Raw genomic sequence first — 13,176 nt, forward strand, 5'->3', positions numbered from 1 at the left:
ACTGCTGCTGGAAAAGATTTGAAATACTGGCTGACCTGGTCCATGTTGTGTTAAAAATGTGATGATTGATGAGTGTTTATAATTAGTTTATTGCAATTATCCCATTTAAGTTGCGCTTGAGGGATGAATTCCCAATCTTTGTATTTTCAGGCACTAGTAATTTTGAAAAATGAGTAATCATTTAAATTAAGATTTATTATGTGTATTTCAAATCAAAAGCAATCCTCAGAATAAAGCCACGCAAAGAGCTTGTTTTCAAGTGAAATTTAAAGGCATTTTCTAAATGTTGTCTTACAGCAATTTTTAGAAATTATATCTCCTCTTCTAGAAACTAAAAAGAGAAGAGGCAGCCCAGAAGATCTTATTCATGAAAAATTCCCCAAACTCTTCTAGTCAGTGGGAGTTTCACACCACGAAAGGCCACAAGATGAGGTAAGAAGCACTTCAAATCTGAGCTAACCAAATTATTGAGAAGTGTGAAGTTACTAATAGATTTGAATGTTATACCTAGTAAAAGACTTTTTCATACCTCAGTTTCATTCAGCTTCCCTCTGTTCATGTGTATATTTTAACAGTGATTTTGGTAATCAGTATGTCTGAGCACTTTCTGTTCCTGATTTTTGACTTTTTAATGGTAGACAGGCAGAAATTCTCGTCCCTAGTATTTTTAGATCCTAAAGCCTAGGAACATATCTGCTCTTCCGAGGCTCCTTAAGCTTTCATCAAAACACCTTACTTATATCTGTTGGCAGCCTTACCAATAACTAAAAATATTCAGAAATTCCGTTCGTGAGATCTTTATGTGCTTCTAACATTTAGATGCTCATAATCATCTTTTACTTACTGACCATCTACCAGAGACAAGGTTTTTTTTAATATATTTTAAAAATTAACAATTTTTTAGACTTAGGAAAATATTATTGGATTCCTGTTCTCTCCTTCAAGAAACTTTGCTTTCTGTTGATATGCAAAATGACATTTTGGGGTTGCAAGGGTTTTATCTTCTCCACACTCATGAAAATCCATAGAATTATAGGCCCTTTTCCACTGTCCACAATGCACAGAAAATTTAGACTTAGATTTTAATACCTAAAATTCCTGAGCTCCTGCCCTTGGAGAGAATGTGTGTTGTGCTGTGGGCTGGGAGAATTCCTGGTATTGTAGCTGTAAAAGCTGCCTGGTCCAGATCTAGGCAATGTGAATAAATAAACATCTAGGCAATGTGATCAGCATGATGAGAAATCCACTTGAATGAAAAACAGAAGGAGCAAGACTCAAGCATGGCGAGGAAGAGGTCTACTTCTAGACCAGGGGACTGCTATGAAGAGAGGAACCCACCCACGGCTGGATGCTTCAGGAAATGGTGAATAGGAAAAGACTGTAAAATTTGGCACTGGAGCTAGGAGGAGGGGTGGGTTACTAAGATTGTGTAAGGAGCCAAATGGTGAAAAGCCTATGGACCAAAAGGACGCTGAGATATGAGCCACAGGTGGGAAAGTGAGAAGAATGTGTCTGGTAAGTAGTAGGCTGAGGAAATTATGTGGGGAATTACAAGTTGAAGCTGATAGAAAAGGAGGAGTGAAACAAAAAGACTGATGGAGAACTTGGGGGTCAGGTCATGTCCAGATGAAGCAGATCAGATTGGGAGACCTGCAGGGCAAAGTCTAGACCTTGCACAATAATGAAAATATGAGTGGGCTGAAAAACCTGGCAAGCAGAGAATGGGTGGAATAGGTGGGCAGGATGGGATTGGGATCTACATTGGCTATATGCTGGAAGGATGCTTTATTAGAATTGTGTATGTTATTGCTTGCTATTCTGTGTGATCCTGTGAAATATGAGATTTTCACAGTAATGACATTTTAATACCTACAGCGGGTGTTTTTACTGAAAACATATTGGTTTTTAAAATACTTCTCCCTGCAAATATGGTTGCTCTGAGACTTTTTAGGATGCGGATTTCACAAAAAGAGGGATAGGAAAATAATCTATTTATCTACCTCTGAAAGAACAAAAATTTGTTGTAGAGCAACAAAATTTAAAGAGTTGGTCAACAGATGTTTGCACCAGCTATTCATGACTTCATCACTTGCAAATTGAAGCACCATTGGCAGCATGAAGGGGAGGTAACTTTAAGAAATATATTTCATAAATAGAAGGAAATTTGCTCAAATATGGTATAAGTCCTTTTGCAATCCAGGTCCTGGACTCTCCAGAGGCTTTTCCTGCTCTTCTGGTTAAATCAGGCTATAAAAGCAGTGCCCTCTGCTGCCCAGGACCGAGAGTGCTGGGCTAAGGAATGCTAACCCAAACTCACATGAGCACCCTTCAGAGTGCTGTGCTATTTCTCATGTGTTCTGCTTCTCTCTAATACATGTGTTTGCCGGAATTCAAACAAACTAGATTCCCTCTTGCTGCCAGAGGTGACTATTTGTTTTCATTGTTGTAGTACTTCCATTCTTTGAGTTCAGATCAAATGTGATCAAAGAGTTTTTAGATGGTTTGTTGTTTATCTGAATTGGAGGTTTCATAAGCAGCATAAAGAAATAGTTTGTTCTGCACTGGTAGACCAATGGCCTCCATGAGCTTTGCAAAGTGAAATTTCACACTGCTTTTCTCTTCCAATGCATCTTCTGTGACAGCTTTCTATGATCTCTGCACAGCTGCTGCCACACTGGAGCTGGAAGGACTGATCCCAGCATGAAAGAGCAGCTTTTTATGAGTGCAGCTCCTCCCAGGGCTTTGACTCTGGTTACTCTGGGAAGCAGAAGTTGTGCTAGAAACTCAGCACTGATATGGTCAGGGCAGGTCAGCCAAGTTGTTGGGAAGTGGCTTATCATTGTAGGGGTTTGGACCTTTGTACAGTGGGCAAGACTGAGAGGAAGCCATGGAATGTTGTGGAGAACTCTAGAATGCTTGGGGGAGCTGGAGATCATTAAGAGAAAGTCATGGGGAAAAAATATAATTTGAGCATAGTTAGGCATAAAAACTCTCTTAGGAAGTAATTTATGGATGGCCTGTGGCCATCCAGAGTTTGGAACACCAGCAATAATGTTTGAGGACATCTTGTGTTCAGACATCAGTGTTGTGAGATCAGTGAATTACTCTACTGTTCTCAGGGCTTTGAAAGACATGTAGATTCAAATCCAAATCCCATCTGTGTACAACGCAGATCACAATTCCTTTTCCTGAGCTCTTCACTATGTTCCCCAGCTGTGTTTACTTCCTGCCCTGAATTACGTAGCATGGCTATATGTGAAATGACATCCTTGCCTGTGAAGAATCCATTTGTGTCAGACCTGCTGATTATCTTCATGCGAGGAGAAGGGATTGTGACTTCCCAGCCCTAGTACTTATATGGCTGCTGTAGGATGCTTCTGAATGTGAAGAGATGCAGCACTGTTGGCCCACTTGCCCTCAGGACTGTGGTGATCCACTCCTGAGAATGTCATGGATCTTCCCAGTCCTGGTCAGAGGTGCCTGTCCTGTCTCTTCTGCAGAACTGCTAGCTTCTGCTTTCAGACGAATGGTCAGCTGGCAGGCACCAGATTTATTCTTTTGGGGAGAAATTAAATGTATTTCTTGAGACCAGCAATAATATTTTAAATGTATTTCTGCACAATGGCCATTTTTTCCAAATAGAAGTGAGATACTATTGATTACTACAAATAATAGCTCTTTTTAGGCTCTTGCATGCTTTCCCATTGTAGATTTCTAGTGATTCTCCTATAAATTACAACTGATCTTTTGGAGAAGGAAGGAGGACATGGGTTGAATTTGAGCTGGAACTTGGATCTCATTCTCTGTTAAATCTCTGTGCTCAATTTCAAGAGATGCCACTCAGCAGGACTGCCCTCTTTTAGCAGACACATGACTTAGAGCTTGTACTGACCTGACAGGTTCTGTGCACAGCAGCATCTTTGATACAAACTCCTAGCACAGGCTCATTGTTTCCAGCTCCAGGGAGAATCAGAAATTGCACATTTCAGAGCTGCCTAAGTGCCAGTGTCAGGATGTCAGACTGACAGTGATGATTATGCCCCAAGGAAAGGAAGACAGATAGGTTTAACATTGCAGCAGACTGTGGCTGTCTCGTTTCATATGCTCAGTTTACGGCCAAGGGGCAATCAATTTTAGCCAAGGCAATTAATTTATTTAAATCCAACTTGACATTTGGCTAAAATTGTTCTGTTGGAGTCCTCTCCACAAGGAAAGGTGCCTGGGAAAGCACTCTGTATTACCCCAACACAGCTGGTCTCAGTAATTAGGACCAGACGGTGCAGCAGGATGCATGCACCCTTAGAGGACAAGTGCTTACTGCTTCCAGCTTGATCTAGAGTACAAGGAGGGACTATCTCACAGTTGTACACACAGGAGGTGAGTAATTGGGGAATGAGTTTGGGAGAAAACCTCAGTTATATTTGAAAATGTAGGGATAGGTAGCTGCTCCTTTCTCTGCCTGGCTGCAGTGGCAAGAGAGCAGGAGTGAGGGCAGATTTATGGGATGTATGTAAATTTCTGAGTTATGGAACCAGGGTCTTCTCCTGGACCTTTGTTGTTGAGGGATTTAAGCCAAAAAAGACTACCTCACTGAAAGCCTCTGTTGCTTATCAGTTCTTTAAAGTGGAAAGCAAACAAAAAGTCTGGATATTTTAGAAAAAAATCTTTGTAGCTACTTCTTCAGCTATAAAATCCTGTTTTCCATGCAGGATTGTGTAACAGGCTTCCGAAGAGCTCTCTATGAAGGCTGAGAAAGGGATTACCCCGATGCTGGGATGTTCCATAACTAAATCCTCACAGGATCTCCTTATTCTCAAGAAACTGCTTAAGGCAGTCTGCCCGGTTTGCTAACACTGCTGGGTGATCCTGCATCACATTCCCCTTTTTTCCATCTTCCCCACGGTCTTCTTGTTCCACCTCTTCTCTTCACTGTCTTCCTCAAACCCACATTGACAAGATCCTTTTACCACCATGCTAATACTCTGTTATATAAGTCATTAAGACTAAAAGCAGCACCACAAGTCAAGGTGAGAAGGCATAGATCAGAGCTACAGCTTAGTCCAGCTGTCCTTCCCAAAAGAAGCATTCTCACTCTGACACCACTGACTAGTTTTCAGGGAAGGCATGGGGAATACCCTGCATGGGAACCTCCTTACCTTTGGATCAATAATTCATCTAACGTTGTTGGATCAGAGTTTGCTGGAGATGGTGATCCCTTATGTGGTAAAACATTTAGAGGCTCTTTGATGGGCTCATAGTTTTTGAGCGAACCTGTGATATAAGAGAAAGCCAAGAGGGTGTTAAAACAGTAATTTTCCTAATTTACCTTAACTGTATGTAGTGGTTTGCTGACACCAAAGGCAACAGGAAAACCACAAGACACAAAGGTGGTTACGTTTTAGCTTTGATTTTCAAACAAGATTGAAGTGTCATCTGCTTGTATAATGCAAATGCAGCTGAGAAAAGGTGAAGTTGGATTTAGGGTACCAGTTCTTACGTACAGGAGTAGCACTCTCACATTGCAGGCTGGGTCCCAATGTGAGTGATTTTCAGTGCAATTATTTAGTCAGAAAATGTTCAGCTGTGTGTGCCTGTGCATGCAAATATTTGGTTTGCCAAATCAAGGCTTCATTACTGCTCTGCTTTACTGCATCTGCATTCTGAAAATGTTCAGTTTACTAGATAAATCAAGGTTAGATTTGGTGAGAGAGGAGCTTTACTTTTAATTACTTCTCCAATTTCCTTCAGATGAACCACTGATCCTTTTACAGGGAGTCAAAGTTGCATTAAGTCCAAGGCTTACTACTGCAATAGTTGGCAGGAGAGGATGCATCTCACTTTTCAAATGAAATCTCCCATTGTTTGAGGCTTGTTGATAAATGGCCTTGCTGTTTTTCATTAGAAATATTTTGGTCTAAATCATAATTCTGTTTGTCTTTCACACTGGTGATAGCACAGTCAGGTCAGTGCTCTGACTGAAGCAGGGCTCTGATGCACCTTTTAAATAAATTCTCAGAGGGAAGGGATGACATCCAGAGTTTTAAGACTTCCTAAAATAGAGCCAAGGCCTTATGAAACAGTAGTTTGCATTATTCACTTTGAATAGTTTAAACACTTTATCCTTCTGTCAAAGATTGCTTAAAAAAACCAAAACAACCCAACAATTCTTTTTCCAGTTAAAGAAAAGCACCTATTATGTTTTACAGCTCCTAGGCTATAAAGCCAAAGCTGGACTGGTGCAAAGGGTGCCTATATGGAAGCCTTCCCTGAATTGCATTTAGATAATTTAAAATGGTTTTTTGGTGATCTCATTTCTTGAGTCTTTATTTTTCTTATTTGTATCCTACTCTGTCTTTTCTGTCTCTTCCAGTCTTCTTGCCTTCCCCTCTCCTCCCCTCCAGTTGTTCCCTAAGCAAAATGAGAATAGGTTAACATTTGAGCTTGAGTCACATTCTTGGATAGCTGCTGTTCAAAGGGGTTGGAAGGCTATATAAAATAGCTCACCCATCCCTTGCTTCCATGCATGTCAGCAAATGCTATCAGAAGTTCAAATGAGGCTGGTTTAGAAGCACCCACTGTCCAGTTTCAGGAGGGGGAATGGATTCAGGGACGTAAAGAGGGAGAGCAGCTATGCTGCTTACACAATCCTAGCTGAATTTAAAGGCTGTAGCTCTGAGGAGCACTTGCTACAGTTGCCTTGGAGAAAGAACTATTGCTTTTAGCCCAGGTCTTGCTGTAGAGGCTGGAGAAGAGACATGGTCTCCAGTGTGGCTTGCTGAACAATTGCAGGCATGGAAGGAAAGAAAAGTCCTGTTTGGAACCAGTCCTGTTTCAGTAATGGTAATACAGGGAGGGGAGTGGCAGGGAAGCACAGGTCAGCGTTGTGGATGCTCTAATGAGTTGCTAAGAGAGAAGCTGTTCTCTTAGCTTGTCCTTCCTCAATGACAATGGCTAAGACATAAGGGATGTCCTCCTCTGCCAACGTCCTGATTGCCATGATGTCTATGAAGAAGGTGAGTCTTTCTGTGCTGGTGCTGCTGCACTGCCAGCTGCAGATCGCAGGGGTGAGGACCTCCTCAGCAGCTCCGGGGACACTGTGACACCCAGGAACAGGAGGGAGGGCGGGTCTGTGCTGTGCTAGCTCTGCATCAGTGCTCTGGGCGGCGGGGAGAGGATGGCTCTGCTCTAGTCCTGTCTTGCACCCACAGGGTGGAGAGCAGCTCTGCTCTGGCATAAGCAACAGTCAGTTTATCCACAAACTTCATTGCAACAGTAGCAGAATATTAAACAGGAGCTCTTTGCTGCTGTCTGCTTGGAAACTTGGATAAAGAAAGGAATTTTCCTTCTGTCCATGCCACAGGGTTGAATGGACCTTTATACTGAAATAGCATGGCTCCCTTGGTGAGGCAGACATGACACACCTATTTTCTTGGGGACATTTTCCACACCCCTTTTATTTGGGAGATAGAGGATGTCTGTTCGTTTTTTTCTTAAGGAACTTGATCTACTTTCAGGAGCTGAAGAGGTACTGCTACATAAGCAATAGCTTTCAGTGGTTTGCACAGCAGTGGAACATAAGGAACATCATCTTGATTCATGCAGCTATCCAAAGTTCATAGTCCAGAGCATTGATTCTGTTAGATTATAACCTGAAAATAGGATAAGGTAACTTTGCTGTGAAGAAGTTTTAAAATTCAGTTTCTCAAAGCATCTGGGAGAAGGAAGCAAAGGGCAATTTCTATGTTCCGAGTTCCAGGTCTCTCATTTCGGACGTAGATTAAAACAACTTAAATTTCCTTCATGCAGCCCTGTTTCCAGTGCTTCTCAGTATATTGAAGTAGCTAATTTCTTGGCACTATCTTCATTTCTCCTATCTTTCCCTTGCCTCTTTCACAGACAGCTGCTCAGACAAGGTTCCAGCTCTGGCACCTGAAAGATGCCTGGTTCCAGCCTGGCCTTGCAGTAATGCTCTTTACTATTCATACTCAGGGAAAGCCAACTCATTCCTTTTTTACTGGAGCCATGGCTGAATGCATGTATGTTCTGGATGGTGCTCCTGTTATTTCAACCTCCTTGTTTAAAGGGAGCCCAGGTGTTTCTTACAGCTCTCTTCAGTGCAAAGTAGCAGTAACTGCACTTTCACAGAAGTCTTGTTTGTCCCTCAGAAGGAACCATTGCAATTTCCTTGTTTTTTGCTCACTGTTTTCTGTACTTTCGAACATTCATTTCTGTATGCTAGAGTCGCTGCTTCATTGACAGCTTCATGTCTTTCTCTAACTTATTTTTCTCTTACAGAGCAAAGGGGTGGCAGTGCAGAGTCCCACATATGTTTAGGTTCTCTGTCATGAAATGTCTTTAAGCATCCAACCATTTTACATTTCCAAACTGAAAAAAGAAGGATGGCACTCCTCTGCCTGCTGTGCTGTTGGGCATGGGTGCTCTGTTATGTGCTGACAGCTGAGCTGCTTGCTATCTTCCTGTCCTTCTGTTCTATTGACTCCTCTAGTTCCTAACCTCACTGGAAAAAGAAGCATAATGGTGTTTGGGTCAGTACTCACCTGTAGCATGCTGCATGTGCATTGCCTCTCTCGAAGTCTTTCTTTTCCCTCTGTTTGGCATCCTCATGGATCGGTAGTACCTGGAATTTCTTTGAATAGCAATGTACTGTGTGTTCAAGTCCCCCTCGTGCATCACTGGGTTAGCACCTGCTGACTCTTCCTCACCTTCAGAGACTGAACCTGACTCTCTCAGTATGTGCTGAGAATGGCCCTGCCAGAGCCCACCAGTGGAGAGCCTGTGGGTGGCTTCTCTCCCATGCTCCTCCATGGCTTCCAGAGCTTGTCTCTATAGCAACTGAGACGGTGGATCAGCAGCAGAGCAGCAGAAGACAGGTAGCCTCCAGAACTCCATCAGCTTTATCTGAATTACAGCTGGAGACAGACAAAACAGAACGTAACAGGAGAAGAGAGGACAAAGTTCTGGTTAGTTCAGAGGCCATAGTCCATCATCTGATTAGGATAACAGGGACTATACAGGACTTTTTATCGGAGATCATTCTGACATCATCACCTTACAAGCCTTATTCTCATGTCCTGAACATTGCTTTGATATGCTCATGGTTGTCATTCCATGTGATATGACAGATGTTACTGGAAGAATGTGGTATTCTGGTTTGGTATTGCTGGTTGATTTAAAGTGTATAACAGATAGTGCCCATGTCCTTTTTATGAGGGTGAAAATGTTACTGAATAGAAGGTAAAAGCTGAAGAAAAAGCTTAATAAATCTGTCTATTATCTGTGTACTTCTCCATGTAATAGAAGAATTAATGCGTTTTACAGGGCTGGGTGCCTTTTAATACTTATCAACAGCACTCACTCCTGCTGTGCAGGTAAGTGAAGAAAAATCCATAACTGTACAGCATGAAGGTAGAAGAGACAAGATTATATATTGTAGAGGCTTGATTTGCTTTCCCAAAGTTCCCCTCAAGTGCCAGTGTACCTCCTCATTGACACACTGACTTCAGCACAAAATTTCTCTGCTCTGTGTGTCAATATGTGGACTATGCCAGGACTCCCAAGAATTTTTAGGAGGCATATCACAACAGCAAAACATCAGTTGATCTTTCAGCCTTTGTAGGACTGGGTAAAATGTGAACGGATTACTTAAGCATTCTCTGGTCTTTGCTGAATTCTTTCAGCTGTCAAATCTTCCTGAATATATAATATGATTTTATGACTGATGGGGCTGTCATGAGTAATAGAAAGAGATGCTGTATAGAAAATGTGAATATAAAATTGACAGCAAGCTGAGAGAAGGACATAAAACTGTGCTGTGGATTAGTTAGATGCTGTTTTAAGAAGTCACATGTATCATTGGTTTGTTATGTTGCAGTACATCTGAGGCACAAGATAGCTTAGAAAGTAGGTGTTTCAATTTTTTATCGGTCTTCTGCAACCTTTGTGAATTCCTGTGTTCCACAAACATTTCCCATGCTTGTCCCCTAGCAGACCCTGGGACACCAGGGACAGTTGGACCATCATCTGTGAATCTTCTGCTTTCCAGTGTATTTGTAGACGTTATGATTTATCCTTATAAAGAGCAGGTCACTCCCTGAAATCATGCACTGGGCATTGAGCTTCCTGGCTCTACAGAGGAGAAAGTCTGCTTTCTTCTTTCATAACCTAACCACAGCATGCAGCTCTAAATTTGGATCCTGACTTCAGTTCTGCCTTTTGAACTGTTTGGAACTATGGTGGTTGCTCTGGGACTGTTTCCAGAGTTAATGGAAGTGTATGAAGGACGTATTTGTTGGTGGTGATGTTAAGTTTGGTTTGTAAACTACTCTGAGGTACAGAGATTCACTAAGCCTGTTTCTTTTTCTGTGGGTGTGTGGAACAACAGAATAAAAACAGCTTCTGTTGGAGATAGTTTGAACAGAAAGAAGAGGCTGCTTCTTTTCCTCTGCCTTTCTGTGTCCCAAGACTAGAGCCCCAAAGGCTTGATCCTTGCAACCGTGATGGAAGTTTGTCTTCTAAGTGGACTACAATTAATATTACAGCTGTAATCCTACTTAACCCCAAACTCTAACAATTGTTACATTTTTATTTATTTCTCTTCTTTAGATTATTTTATGCACTCGAGGAGATGAACCTATAACAATCTCCTCTACATCAAAGTTTCTCTGTGCTTCAAGAGGCCACCCCTTGTCCATGTGACTCATACTGGGGCCTGTCTCTCTCATGACCTTTGCCAAGCTGACGTAACTTGCAATGCTTTGTAAACTGCTGCTGGTATTTTATTGAAAAAGTGGATAAAGTTTTCACAGGAGCTGCTCACCAGTCAGGAGTAGTTTCAAAATTGTTAAATGTCCAAAGGGACCATTAGACAAAGAGATGCACACGTGTGCATGGAGAAGACTGTTTTCCTTTTCACCTACATGGTGAATATGAGAGTACATGGATGTCATTGTTGAGCTTTTACAAAGATCCTTGGCAGAAAAGGAGCCCCCTGCACGGTCAGGTGACACTCAGCTGGGTTACCCAAAGACTTATCTATGTCTTCAGTACCCCTAGCAAACCTGTGTGCTTCTCTTTGCCAGATACTCATTCTTTTGTTCATCAGGGGAGTAAAGGCTGCCTGTCCTGAAAAATTAACTTGTTTCCAGGTTATCAAACAGTCCCTAAAAACAAGATCCATGACCAGAAGCGAAGATAGCAATGGATGAGAGAGAGACTTTCATGTTTTCTTGGAGAGACAGAGGGGGCACTCATTTAATGTACTGGTTATAAACAATATATACTGTTTTTTACTTTTTTCAATGAAGAATTCAAGAACAGAATGCATTTCTGAAGTCAATACTTCTGATTTCAAAATTGATACTCTAAGAAAGTACTGGGAAACCATTTACTGATATGTCAATCAAATAGTCCTGACTTTTTCAGTAATTTAGGTGTATTAAAAAACTAGGGATATGTTTGAGGGATGCATTCAAATTTAGTATTACTTTTTTCTGGTAGTAGTCAAACTATTCTGTGACAGAGAATGGCTCAAGCATGTGTGGACCTTAATTACCCCTGTCTGAGTGTTTGTAGAGAATTTTTGAAGAAGGTATTAATCTCTGATGGTCAGAGGTAGATGAGTGCAGGTTTTTTGTCAGGAGTACCCCCTCCCAAGTATATTCACATGCCACCTTGAAATCACATGGCTTGAGTCACTACTCACCTGAATGTGCTTTGCAGGCAAACACTTCCTTGGAGGTCATGGAGAGCAAAGTAGCAATCTGTAGGGAAAAGGGAAAGATGAAAACAGTGAAGCCAGCAAGTTATGCACATACAGCAACACTAGAAATATGCATTTTGACTCATACACAATCCAGCTTCCAGGAATTCGACTGTATAGAAATTTTACTTGCTTATGTAAAAAACTGGCATTTACCAGCAAATGCCATGAATTTGTACAAGAACAGCTGAACTCAGGGATGTTGGGTAAGATGCTAATACAAGCTGTAGAAGGGTCTGAGGTTCCTAGAACAGTGTGGACCTGGTCACATGGATGTGTGTAGGAAACAGGGAGTACTGCTGCTCCCAGTACTACCCTCTGGGAGGGTGGGACTGGAGGTGTTTTCAAGGCATGGGCTGGCTATGGATGTGACTACTGTATAAGGAGAGTGGACTTAGAGGGATATGAAGAGTATCAGATGTATCACAGGTATATTAGGTGTAACTTCTTTTAAAGAGTTAGGGCTAATCAAAGATAAGGATGCTTTTAGTAGCAGAGCTGCAAACTGAAAGCTGAGATAGATTGCAGCTGTGTAGACCTGAAGGTGTTTCAAGTGGGTTTACTATGGGCAGTCTGATGTGGGAGTCTGGAGCAGGAGGTACATTCTGGCACCAGTTGAGCATCTCTCCCTCATCCCACGATGTGCCAGGCAGGCACAGCTAAACGAGTCATGGCAGAGGCAGACTGTGTGGTCTGTCACTAGTGGCAGCCCCGGTGGGCACTGGTAGCAGAGGGAGCTGCTGGGGCCTGGCAGCCCTGAAAAGCCACCTGCCTGCCTCAGCTGTTGCTGAGACAGGAGGGGTGCAAGTGGTGCCTGAGCTGCTGGAAAGAGTCGCCTCCTTCCCTGCCAAACCTGCTGCTCCACACACCCTGGCCCCTCTCTCAATGGCAGTTTTCCAGAGCTCCAGCACAGCACAGCAGAGCAGGCAGCTGGATCGTGGATTCTTTGCCTCCCTAGTACTTTGCTGTCCTGGATAATGGGCTATTTTGGTGTGCCTGGTGCTGGCCCTGATCTGACAGCCTGTGTCTCTGAGAGGGTTTTTTCTGCACCCTCTCTTCCACTGCCAGAAGGCAATCATTTGTGTGGGACTTATTTGGCTCGCTGTTGTCAGCCTTCCCTGTGATAGAAGGGGTGCAGCAGGACGAGACTGGTGGCTCTCCTTGTGGTGAATCAGTCCTTCAGTAAATTCCTAATTTCTCTTTAAAGTGGGAAGGTGTATTGGCTGACTGAAAAGTGTTAAGTACTGTAATAAGGAAGTAAACACGTGGATTTTGAAATTAAAACTGTTCAATTTGCTGACATTATACAACACTGTTGCCCAGCCTGGAAGAGTAATGAGGATTGCTTAATTAATGCCACAGACAGACAGAAATCTCCAGCTGTGTAACTCAGGGAT

The 13,176-nt window shown here is 42.4% G+C and overlaps 2 protein-coding genes across 3 annotated transcripts in view; one reads left to right on the top strand and one right to left on the bottom strand.

Annotated features, from left to right (window-relative positions):
- NGEF (neuronal guanine nucleotide exchange factor) overlaps positions 1–13,176 on the bottom strand; it is a 48,313-nt gene that overhangs the window by 28,751 nt on the left and 6,386 nt on the right. Inside the window, exons 2-4 of one of the 2 annotated variants that reach the window (XM_059855200.1) lie at positions 11,723–11,780; positions 8,559–8,930; positions 5,157–5,271 (exon numbers count right to left, since the gene is read on the bottom strand). In XM_059855200.1, coding sequence (XP_059711183.1) covers positions 5,157–5,271; positions 8,559–8,826 — 383 coding nt within the window. In that variant the 5' untranslated portion in view covers positions 8,827–8,930; positions 11,723–11,780. The remainder of the gene's footprint in view (positions 1–5,156; positions 5,272–8,558; positions 8,931–11,722; positions 11,781–13,176) is intronic. The other variant, XM_059855201.1, reaches the window with a different exon arrangement.
- The window catches only part of NEU2 (neuraminidase 2), a 36,466-nt gene that overhangs the window by 3,203 nt on the left and 20,087 nt on the right, over positions 1–13,176 (top strand). The window contains exon 2 of the mRNA XM_059855206.1: positions 329–432. The gene's annotated coding sequence lies outside the window, so the exon portion shown is untranslated. The remainder of the gene's footprint in view (positions 1–328; positions 433–13,176) is intronic.

Source organism: Haemorhous mexicanus, chromosome 10 (genome assembly GCF_027477595.1).
Source record: "Haemorhous mexicanus isolate bHaeMex1 chromosome 10, bHaeMex1.pri, whole genome shotgun sequence".
Lineage (NCBI taxonomy): Eukaryota > Metazoa > Chordata > Aves > Passeriformes > Fringillidae > Haemorhous > Haemorhous mexicanus.